The sequence below is a fragment of the Nerophis ophidion genome, linkage group LG08 (genome assembly GCF_033978795.1).
Source record: "Nerophis ophidion isolate RoL-2023_Sa linkage group LG08, RoL_Noph_v1.0, whole genome shotgun sequence".
Taxonomy (NCBI): domain Eukaryota; kingdom Metazoa; phylum Chordata; class Actinopteri; order Syngnathiformes; family Syngnathidae; genus Nerophis; species Nerophis ophidion.
This window is the reverse complement of record NC_084618.1, coordinates 17,065,467-17,089,269: the sequence shown is the minus strand read 5'-3', so window position 1 is coordinate 17,089,269 and position 23,803 is coordinate 17,065,467. Positions and strand designations below refer to the sequence as shown.

The 23,803-nt window shown below is 39.6% G+C and overlaps 1 protein-coding gene across 1 annotated transcript in view; it reads right to left on the bottom strand.

Annotated features, from left to right (window-relative positions):
• The window catches only part of dmgdh (dimethylglycine dehydrogenase), a 53,208-nt gene that overhangs the window by 6,341 nt on the left and 23,064 nt on the right, over positions 1-23,803 (bottom strand). The window contains exons 9-13 of the mRNA XM_061907878.1: positions 20,196-20,349; positions 19,274-19,439; positions 14,718-14,848; positions 8,747-8,964; positions 875-1,032 (exon numbers count right to left, since the gene is read on the bottom strand). Coding sequence (XP_061763862.1) covers positions 875-1,032; positions 8,747-8,964; positions 14,718-14,848; positions 19,274-19,439; positions 20,196-20,349 — 827 coding nt within the window. The remainder of the gene's footprint in view (positions 1-874; positions 1,033-8,746; positions 8,965-14,717; positions 14,849-19,273; positions 19,440-20,195; positions 20,350-23,803) is intronic.

Genomic DNA, 23,803 nt, shown 5'->3' with positions numbered 1-23,803 from the left:
TAATCGCTAGCTATCGTAAATGCTAACATAAATAAAACATACATGTTTTCTATTCAACACGTCTTACTCTCATAGATTTTAAACCTGCAAGCTGGTGTCGCTAATCGTTAGCTATGGTAAATGCTAACATGAATATGATTACCCATGTTTGTATTTTAAACCTGTAAGCCAGTGCCGCTAATCGCTAGCTATCGTAAATGCTAACATAAATAAAAACATACATGTTTTCTATTTTAAACCTGCAAGCTGGTGTCGCTAATCGCTAGCTATGGTAAATGCTAACATGAATATGATTACTCAAGTTTCTATTTTAAATCTGTAAGCTAGTGCTGCTAATCGCTAGCTATCGTAAATGCTAACAAAAATAAAACATACATGTTTTCTATTGTAAACCTAGTGCCGCTAACCAGGGTGAATGCTAACATGAATATGATTACTCATGTGTTCTATTTTAAACCTGCAAGCTAATGGCGCTAACTGCTAGTTTTGGTAAATGCTAAGATGAATACGATTACTCATGTTTCTATTTTAAACCTGCAAGCTAGTGCCGCTAATCGCTAGCTATCGTAAATGCTAACATAAATAAAAACATACATGTTTTCTATTTTAAACCTGCAAGCTGGTGTCGCTAATCGCTAGCTACGGTAAATGCTAACATGAATATGATTACTCATGTTTGTATTTTAAACCTGTAAGCTAGTGCCGCTAATTGCTAGCTATGGTAACTGCTAACATAAATAAAACATTCATGCATTCTATTTTAAACCTGCAAGCTGGTGTCGCTAATCGCTAGCTATGGTAAATGCTGGTGGTACTCACGAGCACACGCAGACTGACAAACAAACATGAATTCATTGAGGGTGTGTTTGTTTACCTCAGCGCCCCAACCCCGGAAGCCCTTCTCCAGCCGGAGCGAGGACATGGCGTAGGTGCCGAAGTTGTCGATGCCCTGGTCTTTGCCCGCCTCCATGATGGCCAGGTACACGGCCGCCATGTCCTTCTGGCTCATGTACATCTCCCAGCCCAGCTCACCTGACGGCACACGCAACACGTCTTACTCTCATAGATTGTCGTATAATCAGTAGTAGTCTAACACGTTATTTTCTTATATTCCGTAACTGAGTTACTACATGATGCGTTATTTGACCTTATTTTTTATACAGTATCGGCTAGAAAGTGAGAAGATCTGAGTGTGTTTTGTGTGTGTGTGAGGGTGGGGGGGTGTGTGTGCCTGTGTTTACTAACAAGACATAATGGCGGAGCCTAAGCAGAGTTTCTAACATGGCGATATTCTCACTACTTTTCTTTTGTCGAGCACAAAGAAAAGAAAGTTTTGGTTGAATGTAGATAGATAGATAGATAGTACTTTATTTATTCCGTCAGGAGAGTTCCTTCAGGAAAATTACAATTTTCAGCACAATCCCATTCAAGATCAGACAAACATTACAGGGAGACAGAACAGGATCGCTGACGGGTCTGCCGGCTTCCAGCACCCCTTACAAAAAAGATGACATACAGGTAAACAAGGGGGGTGGGGGAGAAAAAAATAGAAGATTAAAATAAAATTAAAAAATCGGTCTTAGCCTAGGCCCTGGAGTGGGGGTGCAGACTGAGGCCAAGGGAAAAAAAACAAAAACAAGTTGTGTCTTGGATCAGAGATCCCATCTACCGCCCAAACTCGCAATTCAAATCTGCTGAAACAGCGACAAAAGCAACATGCTTCGATCAATCAATCAATCAATCAATGTTTATTTAAATAGCCCCTAATCACAAATGTCTCAAAGGACTGCACAAATCATTACGACTACGCCATCCTCGGAAGAACCCACAAAAGGGCAAGGAAAACTCACACCCAACCCGATGAAGCTGGTTAAGAGATGCCACTTCACCTGCAGCTCCACCTAAGGATTTTAAAGGCCTACTGAAAGCCACTACTAGCGACCACGCAGTCTGATAGTTTATATATCAATGAGGAAATCATTGGCACCTCCAAAACCCTCAAATCTAGACTCCAAACATCCCAGAACAAGCTAGTCCGGTTACTTTTAGACCTCCACCCCAGATCACACCTCACTCCAACCCACTTCTCCAAAGTGGGCTGGCTCAGGGTGGAGGACAGAGTCAAACAACTTGCACTGAGCCTAGTCTATAAAATCCGCTACACCTCCCTGATACCGAAGTACATGTGAAACTACTTCCTTAACGTAAATGACCACCATAACCACAACACCGGGGGGAGCACCACAAACCACGTTAAACCCAGATTCCGATCTAACTAAGGTCTTAACTCACTCTCTTTCTCTGCCAGCTCCACATAAGGATGTTAAAAGCCTACTGAAAGCCACTACTAGCGACCACGCAGTCTGACAGTTTATATATCAATGATGAAATCATTGGCACCTCCTGGTACCCCAGCACCTCCAAAACCCTCAAATCTAGACTCCAAACATCGCAGAATAAGGTAGTCCGGTTACTTTTAGACCTCCACCCCAACTACTTCCTTAACGTAAATGACCACCATAACCACAACACCAGGGGGATCTCCACAAACCACGTTAAACCCAGATTCCGATCTAACAAAGGTCTTAACTCATTCTCTTTCTATGCCACATCAATGTGGAATGCACTCCCAACAGGTATAAAAGTAAGCAAAACCACTCTAAAACAACACCTCCAGGCAACTTCAACACTTTACTAATACCCTCCTCCATTCACATCCCATCTCCCCGGATTATAAACAACTCAAATGTACTTCTAATGTATATACTTGTTCTTATGCTATCTGAACTCACTATGTTCTCTGCTGGCTGTACATATCCTACTAAATAAGACCTACACTGTTTCAATGTCCACATTTCTCTGTTGATGACTGAAGTTCTGATATCAACCAAAGCTCCTCATCCCACCCCCCGGATTGTAAATAATGTAAATAATTCAATGTACATACTATGATGATTAACTTGTGTGATGACTGTATTATGTTGATAGTATATATTTGTACCATGAATTGATTAACGTGGACCCCGACTTAAACAAGTTGAAAAACTTATTCGGGTGTTACCATTTAGTGGTCAATTGTACGGAATATGTACTGTACTGTGCAATCTACTAATAAAAGTATCAATCAATCAAAAAAAAAAAAATTAACATTGCAACACATGCCAATACGGCCTTTTTAGTTTACTAAATTACAATTTAAAATTTCCCGGGAGTTTCTGTCAGGCTTTCCCCTGGCAGTTTGTCTATGTTTTAGTTTTTTCCTCTGCATTTGTCTGCTTCCTCTGTTTAGTATCTCCTGTCTTTAGTTCCTGTCTAGTGCTCTTATTTTGTCAGCTTCCCGTCTTGTTCCCTGAGTGCTGTGTTCCTCCTCAGCTGCGCCTGATTGGCACCTGGCCACACCTGTTGACAATCAGCCCGCTCCTATTTGTACTTGCTTTGTCTTGTGTCAGTTGCTGGATCATTGTATTGTCGCCTCCGCTTGAGATGGTCTCCTGTGGACGGGACTCTCGCTGCTGTCTTGGATCCGCTTGAACTGAACTCTCGCGGCTGTGTTGGAGCCACTATGGATTGAACTTTCACAGTATCATGTTAGACCCGCTCGACATCCATTGTTTTCGGTCCCCTAGAGGGGGGGGGGGGGGGGGGGTTGCCCACATCTGAGGTCCTCTCCAAGGTTTCTCATAGTCAGCATTGTCACTGGCGTCCCACTGGATGTGAATTCTCCCTGCCCACTGGGTGTGAGTTTTCCTTGCCCTTTTGTGGGTTCTTCCGAGGATGTTGTAGTCGTAATGATTTGTGCAGTCCTTTGAGACATTTGTGATTTGGGGCTATATAAATAAACATTGATTGATTGATTGATCTTGTGGTGCTACCTGTCATGTCGTTTTGTTTCAGCTATAACCTGTCGTGCTACATTTTGTCCTGGTCGTCGTAGTGGTACGCTGTTTCTGTTAGCATTAGTTATTTCCAGTTTTTCTGTTTGCTATCCACTAGCTTCCATGCTAAAGTTCCTTTTTGTTTTCTAGCTTCCAGTGCTAGCTCCCTTAGTTTGTTATTCCGCCCAGATGCGTGCTTTTTGTTTGTTCTTGTTTAGTTTTAATTAAATAATGTTTTCATATTCTATGCCTGCCTCCGTCTCTGCATCTTGGGGTTCATCAACAACAAATAACTCTGACATTTTCATCACAGGTTTTTAGGAAGTATGAGCGCTGCACACACACACACAGCTAAAAGTTGTCTGCTTTAACGGCATAATTACACAGAATTTTGCAATTTGTTCAATTAATATTGGAGAAGTCACAGTATAAATATGGAGTTGCAAAGCTTTAGACTTTAACCACACAAACACACGGTGATTCCTTGTTTAAAATTCCTGGAGGTGAAACTTTCCTACATGAATCCCAACCTACTTGTCAACCGGCAGGTTTCGGTGAGAAATTTGTGGTTAAAAAGTCAGCTCTTACCGGAGAAAAGCTGAGCTTGTGCCGTGCGTAGCTGCCGTCGACTCCTCTGAGACACTGCACGTCAAGACACCCGTGGACACACCCTTCCGACTACCAGGTACTATTAAACTCACTAAAACACTAGCAATACAATAGAAAGATAAGGGATTTCACAGAATTAACCTGGTAAATGTGTCTAAAAACATCGGAATCCGTCCCAATTTTTTTTTTTCTAGTCCGTAGCTATCAATATCCTCAAACACGAATATTTCATCCTCGCTCAAATTAATGGGGAAATTGTCGTTTTCTCGGTCCGAATTTCACTTTTTGTTGAAGGCTCCCATTGAAAACAATGTGAATATATGAGGAGCCATCAAACATGTGACGTCATCGTCTGCGACTTCCGGTAGAGACAGGCCTTTTCTCTTAGCACCGAAAGTTGCGAACTTTATCATGGATGTTCTCTACTAAATCCTTTCAGCAAAAATAAGGCAATATCGCGAAATGATCAAGTATGACACATAGAACGGACCTGCTATCCCCCGTTTAAATAAGAAAATCTCATTTCAGTAGGCCTTTAACGGAGGCACTGCTAGCAATGACAACATCGATAGAGCCATTGCAGCATATGTGCTAGAAGACATGCAGGCTATTTCTATAGTGGAGTTTTGATTGATTGATTGATTAATTGACTGAAACTTTTATAAGTAGATTGCACAGTACAGTACATCAATCAATCAATCAATGTTTACTTATATAGCCCTAAATCACTAGTGTCTCAAAGGGCTGCACGGACCACCACGACATCCTCGGTAGGCCCACATAAGGGCAAGGAAAACTCACACCCAGTGGGACATCGGTGACAATAATGACCCAGTGGGACGTCGGTGACAATGATGACTATGAGAACCTTAGAGAGGAGGAAAGCAATGGATGTCGAGCGGGTCTAACATGATACTGTGAAAGTTCAATCCACAATGGATCCAACACAGTCGCGAGAGTCCAGTCCAAAGCGGATCCAACACAGCAGCGAGGGTCCCGTTCACAGCGGAGCCAGCAGGAAACCATCCCAAGCGGAGGCGGATCAGCAGCGCAGAGACGTCCCCAGCCGATACACAGGCGAGCAGTACATGGCCACCGGATCGGACCGGACCCCCTCCACAAGGGAGAGTGGGACATAGAAGAAAAAGAAAAGAAACGGCAGATCAACTGGTCTAAAAAGGGAGTCTATTTAAAGGCTAGAGTATACAAATGAGTTTTAAGGTGAGACTTAAATGCTTCTACTGAGGTGGCATCTCGAACTGTTACCGGGAGGGCATTCCAGAGTACTGGAGCCCGAACGGAAAACGCTCTGTAGCCCGCAGACTTTTTTTGGGCTTTGGGAATCACTAATAAGCCGGAGTCCTTTGAACGCAGATTTCTTGCCGGGACATATGGTACAATACAATCGGCAAGATAGGATGGAGCTAGACCATGTAGTATTTTATACGTAAGTAGTAAAACCTTAAAGTCACATCTTAAGTGCACAGGAAGCCAGTGCAGGTGAGCCAGTACAGGCGTAATGTGATCAAACTTTCTTGTTCTTGTCAAAAGTCTAGCAGCCGCATTTTGTACCAACTGTAATCTTTTAATGCTAGACATGGGGAGACCCGAAAATAATACGTTACAGTAGTCAAGGACACCTTGTCACGCAGGGGCAACATCGACGAGGAAGTCACGCATAGGATAGCGCATGGAAGTGCGGCATTCGGCCGACTCCGCAGTTCTGTCTGGGAGCGCAGAGGGCTCAGCCTACAGACCAAACTAAAGGTCTATCGTGCTGTTGTCCCACCTGCCCTGCTGTATGCCTGTGAGATCTGGACTGTATACAGCCGGCATGCTAAACCACTTAACGCCTTCCACATGAGATCCCTCAGGAAGCTGCTCAATATCAGGTGGCAGGACAAGATCCCAGACACTGAGGTCCTCCACAGGGCTGAGATGGAGAGCATCTATGCCATCATCAAGCGTTCCCAGCTGAGATGGGCTGGCCATGTCTGCCGTATGTCAAACGAACGCCTACCAAAAATGCTTCTGTACGGTGAACTGCACCATGGAAAGCGCGGACAGCGGAAACGCTTTAAGGACACCCGAAAAACCAGTCTCAAGGGCTGTGGTCTGGACCCAGAGACCCGGGAAGCCGTTGCCCAACGCCGTTCAAACTGGCGCTCTGCAGTCTGGCATGGTGTAGCAGACTTCGAGGAAAAACGGATCCATGAAGCCGAACAGAAGCGACTGCTCCGCAAGACAAGACTGTTCCTCCCTCTCAGCCAGCCAACCCCCAGCCATAACCTGCCCTCACTGCAGCCGGTCATTCCGTGCAAGGATTGGCCTCATCAGCCATCTTCGCACACACAAATCAACGTGAAGTCATCTTCGAAAACGAAGGACGAACATGACATATTCCGTACAATTGACCACTAAATGGTAACACCCCAGTAAGTTTTTCAACTAGATTAAGCCGGGGTCCACGTTAATCATCCATCCATCCATTTCCTACCGCTTATTCCCTTCTTTTGGGGTCGCTGGCGCCTATCTCAGCTACAATCGGGCGGAAGGCGGGGTACACCCTGGACAAGTTGCCACCTCATCGCAGGGCCAACACAGATAGACAGACAACATTCACACTCACATTCACACACTAGGGACCATTTAGTGTTGCCAATCAACCTAACCCCAGGTGCATGTCTTTGGAAGTGGGAGGAAGCTGGAGTACCCGCAGGGAACCCACGCATTCACGGGGAGAACATGCAAACTCCACACAGAAAGATCCCGAGCCTGGATTTGAACCCAGGACTGCAGGACCTTCGTATTGTGAGGCAGACGCACTAATCCCTCTTCCACCGTGAAGCCCCCACGTTAATCAGTCCCTGGTAATATATTCACCCGCTTTCAGGCAGCTAATTAGCATGATATCGGGCATCAAACAGCAAATGGCCCGGAGAACATATTCCACGTACCTGGACAGTGAGGACAGTGAGTACAGAAAAATGGAAAGCGAGCTAAAGAAGACACTCCAAACCCTGGCTCTGCTCATCATTCAGCACTGAAGGTACACACACTCTGTCAATTCTCTTTCATTCTAGACTTCTCAAGTGTTTGATTATCACATCACTGTCATGATCTGTGGTCTAGACCAAGTTTTGTCTAGTCATGTTCTGTTAGTTTTGGACTCCTTTAGGTCCTGTTTGTGCCACCTGAGTTTGTTTTGGTCGCCATGGTTCCTAATTATGTTCACCTGTCTCTGATTACGAGCACTCATCAGAGGCATTATTTAAGCCTGTGTTTGCCAGGTAGTCGTCCTGGCGACATTGTTCTCTTCTTGCTCTGCGCTGAGTTGTTTCATGCAATGCCTCTGTTCAGACTGCTCGTTCCATGCCTTGCCAAGTAAGTTTTTGTTTGTTCATACCACAGTTAGTAAGTTTTTCTCGTCCATAGTTCATGCTAAGTTTTAGTTCAGCTTCGAGTGCGATCAGGCACATTGTTCGGTCGGCTCGCTTTCTGTTTTGTACTCCTTTGATTTCGTTAGGAATAAATCATGGGATCCTAGTGGGCCAAGCCATTCTTTCCTTTTCTCTAAACTAAGACTGGGGAAATTCGTACAGTGTTTTGGGCTTCAGTACAGCGTTGATCTCCTGAAGACATGATTTTATTTCACAATTCCTTGAGGGAAAAAAAGGCCTGGTTAGGCTTTGTGTATAGCAGTATGTGTGCTGTATAAAGTGACATGACACATAATCATGTCATGTGAAATGAAGGCTAAAAGGGCATTAATGGGAGCCGAGTGTTCTGGGCTTCAGTACAGTGTTGATCTCCTGAAGACATGATTTTATTTCACAATTCCTTGAGGGAAAAAAAGGCCTGGGTAGGCCTTGTGTATAGCAGTATGTGTGCTGTATAAAGTGACATGACATAATCATGTCATGTGAAATGAAGGCTAAAAGGGCATTAATGGGAGCCGAGTGTTCTGGGCTTCAGTACAGTGTTGATCTCCTGAAGACATTATTTTATTTCACAATTCCTTGAGGGAAAAAAAGCCTGGTTAGGCCTTGTGTATAGCAGTATGTGTGCCGTATAAAGTGACATGACATATAATCATGTCATGTGAAATGAAGGCTAAAAGGGCATTAATGGGAGCATTACTTTTTGGTTTAAGTAACTGAGTAATTAGTAACTAACTTATTACTGGTTTTCAGTAACTAACCCAAGACTGGTTATGACTGCAGTGTTTGGTGCCAAAGGAGAAACAAGAGGTGGTTGAGTACCGGTGTAAGAGATCCTGATGGCCCGAAGCGGAACGCCGGCCACCTGCATGGACTTGCACTGCAGGAACTTGAACCCGGAGTCGCTCATGTCCTCCTCTGTCAGCTTCTGAAGGACCTTGCGGGAGTTTGGCCCCGCGATGCCCAGCACACCCATGTCGTCCGTCACATTCGCCACGTCCACGTCGTAGCCGCCCGCCGCCACCTCGCTCTCAATCCACCTGTGTGGCGTTCGTGGTTGGAGGAGAAAGCAGAATTATTTTCATCTCGGGGTCGCTAATCGCTAGCTAGCGTAAATGCTAACCAAAATAAAACATAAATGTTTTCTATATGAAACTTGCAAGCTGTTGCTGCTAATCGCTTGCTATGATAAATGCTCACATGAATATAATTACTCACTTGTCTATTTTAAACCTGCAAGCTAGTGCCGCTAATCGCTAGCTATCGTAAATACTGACATAAATCAAACATACATGTTTTCTATTTTAAACCTGCAAGCTTATGTCGCTAATCGCTAGCTACGGTAAATGCTGATGTGAATAAAACATGCATGTTTTTTATTTTAAACTTGCAAGCTAGTGCCGCTACTCGCTAGCACAAACAAAATAAATAAAACATACATACATGTCGCTAGCTATGATAAATGCTCACATGAATATAATTACTCATTTTTCTATTTTAAACTTGCAAGCTGGTGGCGCTAATTGCTAACTGAGGTAAATGCTGATGGGAAAATAATTTGTCATGTTTCTAATTTAAACCTGCAAGCTAGTGTCGCTAATCGCTAGCTATCGTAAATGTTAACATAAATAAAACATACATGTTTTCTATTTTAAACTTGCAAGCTGGTGCTGCTAATCACTAGCTATGGTAAATGCTAACATGAAAACGATTACACATGTTTCTATCTTAAACCTGTAAGCTAGTGCTGCAAATCGCTAGCTATGGTAAATGCTGACATGAATATGGTTACTCATGTTTTTATTTTAAACCTGCAAGCTAGTGCCGCTAATCGCTAGCTACCGTAAATGCTAACATAAATAAAACAGACATGTTTTCTATTTTAAACCTGCAAGTTGGTGCCGCTAATCGCTAGCTATGGTAAATACTAACACAAATATGATTACTCATGTTTCTATTTTAAACCTGTAAGCTAGTGCCGCTAATCGCTAGCTAGTGTAAATGGTAGCAAACATAAAACATACATGTTTTCTATTTTAAACCTGCAAGCTTGTGTCGCTAATCGCTAGCTACTGTAAATGCTGATGTGAATAAAAAATACATGTTTTTTATTTTAAACTTGCAAACTAGGGCCGCTACTCGCTAGCACAAACAAAGTAAATAAAACATACATACATGTCGCTAACTATGATAAATGCTCACATGAATATAATTACTTATTTTTCTATTTTAAACTTGCAAGCTGGTGGCGCTAATTGCTAACTGAGGTAAATGCTGATGGGAAAATAATTTGTCATGTTTCTAATTTAAACCTGCAAGCTAGTGTCGCTAATCGCTAGCTATCGTAAATGTTAACATAAATAAAACATACATGTTTTCTATTTTAAACTTGCAAGCTGGTGCTGCTAATCACTAGCTATGGTAAATGCTAACATGAAAACGATTACACATGTTTCTATCTTAAACCTGTAAGCTAGTGCTGCAAATCGCTAGCTATGGTAAATGCTGACATGAATATGGTTACTCATGTTTTTATTTTAAACCTGCAAGCTAGTGCCGCTAATCGCTAGCTACCGTAAATGCTAACATAAATAAAACACACATGTTTTCTATTTTAAACCTGCAAGTTGGTGCCGCTAATCGCTAGCTATGGTAAATACTAAGACAAATATGATTACTCATGTTTCTATTTTAAACCTGTAAGCTAGTGCCGCTAATCGCTAGCTAGTGTAAATGGTAGCAAACATAAAACATACATGTTTTCTATTTTGAACCTGCAAGCTTGTGTCGCTAATCGCTAGCTACTGTAAATGCTGATGTGAATAAAACATACATGTTTTTTATTTTAAACTTGCAAACTAGGGCCGCTACTCGCTAGCACAAACAAAGTAAATAAAACATACATACATGTCGCTAACTATGATAAATGCTCACATGAATATAATTACTTATTTTTCTATTTTAAACTTGCAAGCTGGTGGCGCTAATTGCTAACTGAGGTAAATGCTGATGGGAAAATAATTTGTCATGTTTCTAATTTAAACCTGCAAGCTAGTGTCGCTAATCGCTAGCTATCGTAAATGTTAACATAAATAAAACATACATGTTTTCTATTTTAAACTTGCAAGCTGGTGCTGCTAATCACTAGCTATGGTAAATGCTAACATGAAAACGATTACACATGTTTCTATCTTAAACCTGGAAGCTAGTGCTGCAAATCGCTAGCTATGGTAAATGCTGACATGAATATGGTTACTCATGTTTTTATTTTAAACCTGCAAGCTAGTGCCGCTAATCGCTAGCTACCGTAAATGCTAACATAAATAAAACACACATGTTTTCTATTTTAAACCTGCAAGTTGGTGCCGCTAATCGCTAGCTATGGTAAATACTAACACAAATATGATTACTCATGTTTCTATTTTAAACCTGTAAGCTAGTGCCGCTAATCGCTAGCTACCGTAAATGGTAACAAAAATAAAACATACATGTTTTCTATTTTAAACCTGCAAGCTTGTGTCGCTAATCGCTAGCTACTGTAAATGCTGATGTGAATAAAACATACATGTTTTTTATTTTAAACTTGCAAGCTAGTGCCGCTACTCGCTAGCACAAACAAAATAAATAAAACATACATACATGTCGCTAGCTATGGTAAATGCTCACATGATTATAGTTACTCATTTTTCTATTTTAAACTTGCAAGCTGGTGGCGCTAATTGCCTACTGAGGTAAATGCTGATGGGAAAATAATTTGTCATGTTTCTATTTTAAACCTGTAAGCTAGTGCCGCTAATCGCTAGCTATCATAAATGTTAACATAAATAAAACATACATGTTTTCTATTTTAAACTTGCAAGCTGGTGCTGCTAATCACTAGCTATGGTAAATGCTAACATGAAAACGATTACACATGTTTCTATCTTAAACCTGTAAGCTAGTGCTGCAAATCGCTAGCTATGGTAAATGCTGACATGAATATGGTTACTCATGTTTTTATTTTAAACCTGCAAGCTAGTGCCGCTAATCGCTAGCTACCATAAATGCTAACATAAATAAAACACACATGTTTTCCATTTTAAACCTGCAAGTTGGTGCCGCTAATCGCTAGCTATGGTAAATACTAACACAAATATGATTACTCATGTTTCTATTTTAAACCTGTAAGCTAGTGCCGCTAATCGCTAGCTATCGTAAATGGTAACAAAAATAAAACATACATGTTTTCTATTTTAAACCTGCAAGCTTGTGTCGCTAATCGCTAGCTACTGTAAATGCTGATGTGAATAAAACATACATGTTTTTTATTTTAAACTTGCGAGCTAGTGCCGCTACTCGCTACCACAAACAAAGTAAATAAAACATACATACATGTCGCTAGCTATGATAAATGCTCACATGAATATAATTACTAATTTTTCTATTTTAAAGTTGCAAGCTGGTGGCGCTAATCGCTAACTGTGGTAAATGCTGATGGGAAGATAATTTGTCATGTTTCTATTTTAAACCTGCAAGCTTGTGTCGCTAATCGCTAGCTACGGTAAATGCTGATGTGAACAAAACATACATGTTTTTTATTTTAAACTTGCAAGCTAGGCCCGCTACTCGCTAGCACAAACAAAATAAATAAAACATACATACATGTCGCTAGCTATGGTAAATGCTCACATGAATATAGTTACTCATTTTTCTATTTTAAAATTGCAAGCTGGTGCTGCTAATCGTTAGCTATGGTAAATGCTAACATGAATACGACTACACATGTTTCTATCTTAAACCTATAAGCTAGTGCCGCTAATTGCAAGCTATGTTAAATGCTGATGTTAATATAATTCCTCATGTTTCTATTTTAAACCTGCAAGCTTGTGCTGCTATCGCTAGCTGCTGTAAATGTTAACATAAATAAAACATATGTGTATTCTATTTTAAACTTGCAAGCGATTTTAAACTTGCAAACTTGCAAAATAGAAAACATGTATGTTTTATTTGTCAGCATTTACGATAGCTAGCGATTAGCTAATCGCTAGCTATCGTAAATGCTGACAAATAAAACATACATGTTTTCTATTTTAAACTTGCAAACTGGTGCCGCTAATCGATAGTATAAATAACATAAATAAAATATACATGTTTTCTGTTTTAAACCTGCAAGCTGATGCCGCTAATCGCTAGCTGTGGTAAATGGCGATGTGAATACAACTACTTATGTTTCTATTTTAAACCTGCGAGCTTGTGAAGCTAATCGCTAGCTGTCGTAAATGCTAACATAAATACAAGATACATGTTTTCTATTTTAAACCTGAAAGCTGGTCCCGCTTATCGCTAGCTGCCGTAAATGTTAACATAAATAAAACGTACATGTTTTCTATTTTAAACTTGCAAGCTGGTGCCGCTAATCGCTAGCTACGGTAAATGCTGACGTGAATAAAACATACATGTTTCCTATTTTAAACCTGCAAACTAATGACGCTAATCGCTAGCACAAAAACCTAAATAAAACATACATGATTTCTATTTTAAACCTGCAAGCTGGTGGCACTAAGCGCTAGCTGTGGTAAATGCTGATGTGAATATAACTACTCATGTTTCTATTTTAAACCTGCAAAGTGGTGCCGCTAATCGCTAGCTATCGTAAATGCTAACATACATAAAACATATGTTTTCTAATTTAAACTCGCAAGCTAGTGCCGCTAATCACTAGCTATCGTAAATGCCAACGTAAATAAAATATACATGTTTTCTATTTTAAACTTGCAAACTGGTGCCGCTAATCGCTAGCTATGGTAAATGCTAGCATGAATACGATTACAAATAGTTCTATCTTAAACCTGTAAGCAAGTGCCGCTAATCGTTAGCTATGGTAAATGCTGACATGAATATGATTACTCATGTTTCAATTTTAAACCTGCAAGTTAGTGGCGCTAATCACTAGCTATCGTAAATGCTAACATACATAAAACATATGTTTTCTAATTTAAACTCGCAAGCTAGTGCCGCTAATCACTAGCTATCGTAAATGCCAACGTAAATAAAATATGCATGTTTTCTATTTTAAACTTACAAACTGGTGCCGCTAATCGCTAGCTATGGTAAATGCTAGCATGAATACGATTACAAATAGTTCTATCTTAAACCTGTAAGCTAGTGCCGCTAATCGTTAGCTATGGTAAATGCTGACATGAATATGATTACTCATGTTTCAATTTTAAACCTGCAAGTTAGTGGCGCTAATCACTAGCTATTGTAAATGCTTACATTAATAAAACATATGTTTTCTATTTAAAACTTGCAAGCTGGTGGAGCTAATCGCTAGCTGTGGTAAATGCTGATGGGAATATAATTTGTCATGTTTCCATTTTAAACCCGCAAGCTAGTTCCATTAATCACTAGCTATTCAAACATAAATAAAACATACATGTATTTTATTTTAAACCTGCAAACTTGTGCCGCTAATCAGGCAGCAATGCAGTTCCTCCTAACGGCCACTAGAGACCGCCACAAAAACCGGGTCAGGTCTCTCTCTCTCCTGTCCTCGACTGGGCTGAGGAATTTTGAAATGCAGGATTTGATTCGGAGCCACCGCCAGGTTTTAGGTTACGAGTGGACAGAAATGATTGCGGGAGTTTTATATCCAGCGCGGATATATAAATAAATCAGGAATTTCGGATTCTGATTCTGGATCTTGGATTAAGAACACGCTGTTCCTGCCAGAGCAGTTCTGGCTCCGTTAGCAAGGCAGGAGACATGGTTTGCCTCTGAGTCCTGAGGATTAGAAGACTTTCCACGCAGTCACCTGAGGTCATGGAGCTCCGACCCGGAGCCGGTGACCAGCAAAAACTCTCCGGGCGCCAACTGGGTGATGGTGACCTCGGCGTAGACCCTGCCGGAGGGGGTCAGCATGTGGCTGATGTTAGTCTGGCCCACCTAGGAAACACACAAGGAGAGCGAGCTACCAGTTTTAGAAGCTGACCCAGTTCTAAGTGACACACAAACATAATAAAACAATCACTTACTGTACAATGTCTGCTCTCACCAGGATAAAGACGGGTGGCATGTTTAGGTATATCTTCCCGTTTAGACGAAGATTTAATCCTAATTCATTAATCCTAATGAGGGATTATCAACCCTCATTAAACCTAATGAGGGTTGATAGGACAAGTCTGAGCCTGCAGACACCGTCTTGGGTTGTTGTGTTTGTACCCAATCCCCGGGCACACGTTGCATGTCACAGGTGAACAACTTCTAGATTCACTGCGAAATTAAGCTAAAGTAGCAATGATTCTCACACACACAAAATAGGTGTGGTGAAATTATTATCCGCGTTTGACCCATCACCCTTGATCACATCCTGGGAGGGGAGGGGAGCAGTGAGCAGCAGCGGTGGCCGCGCCCGGGAGTCATTTTTTTGGGGTGATTTAACCCCAAATCACAACCCTTGATCCCCCTATCATCCAGACCAGAGGCATGATTTATAATCTAGAGCAGGGGTCACCAAAGCGGTGCCCGCGGGCACCAGGTCGCCCGTAAGGACCAGATGAGTCGCCCGCTGGCATGTTCTAAAAATAGCTCAAATAGCAGCACTTACCAGTGAGCTGCCTCTATTTTTATTTTTATTTTTATTTACAAGCGAGCTGGTCTCGCTTTGCTCAACATTTTTATTCTAAGAGAGACAAAACTCAAGTAGAATTTGAAAATCCAAGAAAGTATTTTAAAGACTTGATCTTCACTTGTTTAAATAAATTCATTTATTTTTTTTACTTTGCTTCTTATAACTTTCAGAAAGACAATTTTAGAGAAAAAAATAAAACTTTAAAAATAATTTTAGGATTTTTAAACACATATACCTTTTTACCTTTTAAATTCCTTCCTCTTCTTTCCTGACAATTTAAATCAATGTGCAAGTATTTTTATTTTTTATTTTAAAGAATAATAAACAAATTTTTATTTAATTCTTCATTTTAGCTTCTGTTTTTTCGACGAAGAATATTTGTGAAATATTTCTTCAAACTTATTATGATTAAAATTCAAAAAAATTATTCTGGCAAATCTAATAAATCTTTAGAATCAAATTTAAATCTTATTTCAAAGTCTTTTGAATTTGTTTTTAAAAAAATTGTTCTGGAAAATCTAGAAGAAATATTGATTTGTCTTTGTTAGAAATATAGCTTGGTCCAATTTGTTATATATTCTAACAAAGTGCAGAATGGATTTTAACCTATTTAAAACATGTCATCAAAATCCTAAAATTAATATTAATCAGGAAAAATTACTAATGATGTTCCATAAATAATGTTTTTAATTTTTTCAAAAAGATTTGAATTAGCTAGTTTTTCTCTTCTTTTTTTCGGTTGAATTTTGAATTTTAAAAAGTCGAAATTGAAGACAAACTATGTTTCAAAATACAATTTTCATTTTTTTCCTGTTTTCTCCTCTTTTAAACCATTCAAGTAAGTGTTTTTTTTTCACAATTTATTCTCTACAAAAAACCTTCAGTAAACGGAAAAAAAATGTACGACGGAATGACAGACAGAAATACCCATGTATATATATATATATATATATATATATATATATATATATATACACATATATAATAAGGGTAAATTGAGCAAATTAGCTATTTCTGGCAATCTTTTTAAGTGTGTATCAAACTGGTAGCCCTTCTCATTAATCAGTACCCAAGAAGAAGCTCTTGGTTTCAAACAGGTTGGTGACCCCTGCTCTAGAACAACTCTGACAACGCAGCAATGAGCTTCTGAAAAATAGTCCGTCTGCGTTAGAGCTTATAATAACAAGATCGCCAACATTTGGTTGACATTCAGGTGACGATATGTAAATGAAGGATTGTTGGCGGGTTCTAGATGGCTCTTTAGAGAGTTTTGTGGGTAAAATAGAGAGCCCCCCCTTGACTCCATTGTTAGCTGTTTATTTACCATTTAGACTGCATGAAATAAAGTTTTGACAAAGTGTTCGTGTCTTACTTAAGGATTGGGAAAGATGGACGACGGCAGATCGCTTTCTAACTTTTGGAGTACTTCCGGTATGACTGATTTAAACTTTTGTAGTTTTTTTTTTTTTAGATGTAAAGTGTAGCTGCCATTATGATGTACAGTCATGTTTTCTAATGACTGCAAGTCTTCAACTAATTAGTCATCGAATTAGTTACTATGGTCATCTAATTAGTTACTTTGGTAATTTAATTAGTTACTATGGTCATCTAATTAGTTACTTTGGTAATTTAATTAGTTACTATGGTCATATATTTAGTTACTATGGTAATCTAATGAGTTACTGTGGTCAGCTAATTAGTTACCATGGTAATCTAATTAGTAACATTGGTCATCTATTTAGATGCTGTGGTAATCTAATTAGTTATTTTGGTAATTTAATTAGATAGTATGGTCATCTAATTGGTTACTGTGGTCATCTAATTAGTTACTATGGTCATCTAATTAGTTACTATGTTAATCTAATTAGTTTGTATGTTAATCTAATTAGTTACTACAGTCATCTAATTATTTACTACGGTCATCTAGTTAGTTACCATGGTAATCAAATTAGGTACTATGGTAAGCTAATTAGTTACTATGGTCATCTAGTTAGATACTATAGGAATGTAATTGGTTACTATGGTCATCTAATTAGGTAATATGGTAATCTAATTAGTTACTATGTTAATCAAATCAGTTACTATGTTCATCAAATTAGTTACTATGGTCATCTAATAAGTTACTATGTTAATCTAATTAGTTACTATGTTTATCTAATCTTGTACTATGGTAATTATATTGGTTACTATGGTCATCTAATTAGTTAGTTTGCTTATCTAGTTAGTTACTATGTACATCTAATTAGATACTATATTCATCTAATGAGTTACTGTGTTTATCTAATTAGAATTTATGATAATTAAATTGGTTACTATGGTCATCTAAATAGTTAGTTTGGTCATCTAGTTAGTTACGATGTACATCTAATTAGATACTATGGTCATTTAATGAGTTACTATGGTCATCTAATGAGTTACTATGGTCATCTAATTAGTTACTATGGTCAACTAATTAGTTACTATGGTCATTTAATGAGTTACTATGGTCATCTAACGAGTTACTATGGTCATCTAATTAGTTACTATTGTCATCTAATTAGTTACTATGGTCATCTAATTAGTTACTATGGTCATCTAATTGGTTACTAGGGTCGTGTAATTAGTAACTTTGGTCATCAAATTAGTTACAATGTTAATCTAATTAGTTACCGTGGTCATTTAATGAGTTACTATGCTCATCTAATGAGTTACTATGGTCAACTAATTAGTTACTATGGTCATTTAATTAGGTACTATGGTCATCTATTTAGTTACTATGGTAATCTAATTAGTTACTATTGTCATCTAATTAGTTACTATGGTCAACTAATTAGTTACTATGGTCATTTAATGAGTTACTACGGTCATCTAATTAGTTACTATGGTCATCTAATTAGTTACTATGATCATCTAATGAGTTACTATGGTCATCTAATTAGTTACTATGGTCATCTAATTAGTTACTATGGTCATCTAATTAGTTACTATGATCATCTAATGAGTTACTATGATCATCTAATTAGTCACTATGGTCATTTAATTAGGTACTATGGTAATTTAATTAGGTACTATGGTAATCTAATTAGTTACTATGGTAATCTATTTAGTTACTATGATCATCTAATGAGTTACTATGGTCATCTAATTAGTTACTATGGTCATTTCATTAGGTACTATGGTCATCTATTTAGTTACTATGGTAATCGAATTAGTTACTATGATCATGTAATGAGTTATTATGGTCATCTAATGAGTTACTATGATCATCTAATTTGTCACTATGGTCATTTAATTAGGTACTATGGTAATCTAATTAGTTACTATGGTCATCTAGTGAGTTACTATGGTCATCTAATTAGTCACTATGGTCATTTGATTAGGTACTATGGTCATTTAAGTAGGTACTATGGTCATCTAATTAGTTACTATGGTCATCTAATTAGTTACTATGGTCATCTAGTGAGTTACTATGGTCATCTAATTAGTCACTATGGTCATTTAATTAGGTACTATGGTAATTTAATTAGTTACTATTGTCATCTAATTAGTTACTATGGTCATCTAATTAGTTACTATGGTCATCTAATTAGTTACTATGGTCATCTAATTAGTTATTATAGCCATCTAATCAACATCACCCGCAGGGTTCTCACAGGAATGAGGCCAAAGGCAACCCAGACCAAGTGTGTGTGGTGTGGTGATCTACCTTGTGTGGTGTGTTGTGTTGTGTGTTGTGTGTTGTGTGTGGTGTGGTGATCTACCTTGGGCATGGTGTTGGCAAAGAGGCGGTCCAGCAGCCGGTGAGAGTCCTTGCCCTTCACGGTGAACTTGCCAAAAGGAGTGAGGTCGATCACGCCCACCTTCTCCATCACCAGCTGGCACTCTCGCCCCACCGCCCCAAACCAGTTGCTGCGCCGGAAACTGGGCCTGAGTAGCACACAACACTGCTGAGTGTGTCCTACTTGTACTAGTGTGTCCTCTCCCCTAAATGTACTAGTGTGTACTCTCCCCTACTTGTATTGTGTGTCCTCTCCCCTACTTGTATTGTGTGTCCTCTCCCCTACTTGTATTGTGTGTCCTCTCCCCTACTTGTATTGTGTGTCCTCTCCCATACTTGTATTGTGTGTCCTCTCCCCTACTTGTATTGTGTGTCCTCTCCCTTACTTGTATTGTGTGTCCTCTCCCCTACTTGTATTGTGTGTCCTCTCCTCTACTTGTATTGTGTGTCCTCTCCCCTACTTGTATTGTGTGTCCTCTCCCCTACTTGTATTGTGTGTCCTCTCCCCTACTTGTATTGTGTGTCCTCTCCCTTACTTGTATTGTGTGTCCTCTCCCCTACTTGTATTGTGTGTCCTCTCCCCTACTTGTATTGTGTGTCCTCTCCCCTACTTGTATTGTGTGTCCTCTCCCCTACTTGTATTGTGTGTCCTCTCCCCTACTTGTATTGTGTGTCCTCTCCCTTACTTGTATTGTGTGTCCTCTCCCCTACTTGTATTGTGTGTCCTCTCCCCTACTTGTATTGTGTGTCCTCTCCCCTACTTGTATTGTGTGTCCTCTCCCCTACTTGTATTGTGTGTCCTCTCCCTTACTTGTATTGTGTGTCCTCTCCCCTACTTGTACTAGTGTGTCCTCTCCCCTACTTGTATTGTGTGACATCTCCTGTACTTGAATTGTGTGTCGTACTTGTATTGTGTGTCGTCTCCCGCCTTGTAGAACCAGTGAGGTTGTTCCCAGCCAGCGTGGAAGCCCATGGAACATTGGTCCTTCAGCAGGTGGTAAACACCGCTCACACGTGCCGTCGGTCGGCCGGCGAAGCGCTCCTCTTTGGGGTAACCCACTGCAGAAACACAAAGTTACTTTGGTTTGACTTATTGGATTTATTCATGCCTGTGATGTGGTTTACTTTTTACTGACACTTTTTAGTGTGGCTTACTTTTGTTAAACACTTTCTGGTGTGGCTTACTTTTATTGTGGCTTACTTTTGTGTGACACTTTCTCAAGTGGCTTACTTTCAGTGTGTCTCACTTTTGTCCAACACTTTCTCGAGGGGCTTACTTTAAGTGTGGCTTACTTTTGTCTAACACTTTCTTGTGTGGCTTGATTTCAGTGTGGCTTACTTTAAGTGGGGCTTACTTTGGTCTAACACTTTCTAGTGTGGCTTACTTTAAGTGGGGCTTACTTTGGTCTAACACTTTCTAGTGTGGCTTACTTTTATCGTGGCTTACTTTTGTGTGACACTTTCTCAAGTGGCTTACTTTTAGTGTGTCTCACTTTTGTCTAACACTTTCTCGAGGGGCTTACTTTAAGTGTGGCTTACTTTTGTCTAACACTTTCTCGAGTGGCTTACTTTTATTGTGGCTTACTTTTGTCTAACACTTTCTTGTGTGGCTTGATTTCAGTGTGGCTTACTTTAAGTGGGGCTTACTTGGTCTAACACTTTCTAGTGTGGCTTACCTTTGTCTAACACTTTCTCGAGTGGCTTACTTTTAGTGTGGCTTACTTTTGTCTAACACTTTCTTGTGTGGCTTGATTTCAGTGTGGCTTACTTTAAGTGGGGCTTACTTTGGTCTAACACTTTCTAGTGTGGCTTACCTTTGTCTAACACTTTCTCGAGTGGCTTACTTTTAGTGTGGCTTACTTTTGTCTAACACTTTCTGGTGTGGCTTACTTTTAGTGTGGCTTACTTTTGTCTAACACTTTCTTGTGTGGCTTACTTTTAGGATGGCTTAGTTTTGTCTAACATTTTGTCAAGTGGCTTACTTGTGTCCAACACTTTCTCGAGTGGCTTACTTTTAGTGTGGCTTACTTTTGTCTAACACTTTCTTGTGTGGCTTACGTTTGTCTAACACTTTCTTGTGTGGCTTGATTTCAGTGTGGCTTACTTTAAGTGGGGCTTACTTTGGTCTAACACTTTCTAGTGTGGCTTACTTTTATCGTGGCTTACTTTTGTGTGACACTTTCTCAAGTGGCTTACTTTTAGTGTGTCTCACTTTTGTCTAACACTTTCTCGAGGGGCTTACTTTAAGTGTGGCTTACTTTTGTCTAACACTTTCTCGAGTGGCTTACTTTTATTGTGGCTTACTTTTGTCTAACACTTTCTTGTGTGGCTTGATTTCAGTGTGGCTTACTTTAAGTGGGGCTTACTTGGTCTAACACTTTCTAGTGTGGCTTACCTTTGTCTAACACTTTCTCGAGTGGCTTACTTTTAGTGTGGCTTACTTTTGTCTAACACTTTCTTGTGTGGCTTGATTTCAGTGTGGCTTACTTTAAGTGGGGCTTACTTTGGTCTAACACTTTCTAGTGTGGCTTACCTTTGTCTAACACTTTCTCGAGTGGCTTACTTTTAGTGTGGCTTACTTTTGTCTAACACTTTCTGGTGTGGCTTACTTTTAGTGTGGCTTACTTTTGTCTAACACTTTCTTGTGTGGCTTACTTTTAGGATGGCTTAGTTTTGTCTAACATTTTGTCAAGTGGCTTACTTGTGTCTAACACTTTCTCGAGTGGCTTACTTTTAGTGTGGCTTACTTTTGTCTAACACTTTCTTGTGTGGCTTACGTTTGTCTAACACTTTCTTGTGTGGCTTGATTTCAGTGTGGCTTACTTTAAGTGGGGCTTACTTTGGTCTAACACTTTCTAGTGTGGCTTACTTTTATCGTGGCTTACTTTTGTGTGACACTTTCTCAAGTGGCTTACTTTTAGTGTGTCTCACTTTTGTCTAACACTTTCTCGAGGGGCTTACTTTAAGTGTGGCTTACTTTTGTCTAACACTTTCTCGAGTGGCTTACTTTTATTGTGGCTTACTTTTGTCTAACACTTTCTTGTGTGGCTTGATTTCAGTGTGGCTTACTTTAAGTGGGGCTTACTTGGTCTAACACTTTCTAGTGTGGCTTACCTTTGTCTAACACTTTCTCGGGTGGCTTACTTTTAGTGTGGCTTACTTTTGTCTAACACTTTTTCAAGTGGCTTACTTTTAGCGTGGTTTACTTGCGTCTAACACTTTCTCGAGTGGCTTACTTTTAGCGTGGCTGACTTTTGTGTAAGACTTTCTTGTGTGGCTTACTTTTGTCTAACACTTTCTTGTGTGGCTTACTTTTAGTGTGGCTTACTTTGGTCTAACACTTTCTGGTGTTGTGTACTTCTGTCTAACACTTTCTAGTGTGGTTTACTTTTAGTGTGGCTTACTTTTGTTCAACACATTTGTGCATGGCTTACTTTTAGCGTGGCTTACTTTGGTCTAACACTTTCTTGTGTTGCTTGATTTTAGTGTGGCTTACTTTAAGTGTGGCTTACTTTTGTCTAACACTTTCTTGTTTGGCTTACTTTTAGTGTGGCTTACTTTGGTCTAACACTTTCTGGTGTTGTTTACTTCTGTCTAACACTTTCTAGTGTGGTTTACTTTTAGTGTGGCTTACTTTTGTTCAACACATTTGTGCATGGCTTACTTTTAGCGTGGCTTACTTTGGTCTAACACTTTCTTGTGTTGCTTGATTTTAGTGTGGCTTACTTTAAGTGGGGCTTACTTTGGTCTAACACTTTCTAGTGTGGCTTACTTTTGTCTAACACTTTCTTGTTTGGCTTACTTTTAGTGTGGCTTACTTTGGTCTAACACTTTCTGGTGTTGTTTACTTCTGTCTAACACTTTCTAGTGTGGTTTACTTTTAGTGTGGCTTACTTTTGTCCAACACATTTGTGCGTGGCTTACTTTTAGCGTGGCTTACTTTGGTCTAACACTTTCTTGTGTTGCTTGATTTTAGTGTGGCTTACTTTAAGTGGGGCTTACTTTGGTTTAACACTTTCTAGTGTGGCTTACTTTTGTCTAACACTTTCTTGTTTGGCTTACTTTTAGTGTGGCTTACTTTGGTCTAACACTTTCTCGAATGGCTTACCTCTAGTGTGGCTTACTTTTAGTGTGGCTTACTTTTGTCTAACACTTTCTTGTGTGGCTTACTTTTAGAATGGCTTACTTTTGTCTAACACTTTCTCGAGTGGCTTACTTTTAGTGTGGCTTACTTTTGTCTAACACTTTCTTGTGTGGCTTACTTTTAGCGTGGCTTACTTTGGTCTAACACTTTCTTGTGTGGCTTGATTTCAGTGTGGCTTACTTTAAGTGGGGCTTACTTTGGTCTAACACTTTCTAGTGTGGCTTACTTTTATCGTAGCTTACTTTTGTGTGACACTTTCTCAAGTGGCTTACTTTTAGTGTGTCTCACTTTTGTCCAACACTTTCTCGAGGGGCTTACTTTAAGTGTGGCTTACTTTTGTCTAACACTTTCTCGAGTGGCTTACTTTTA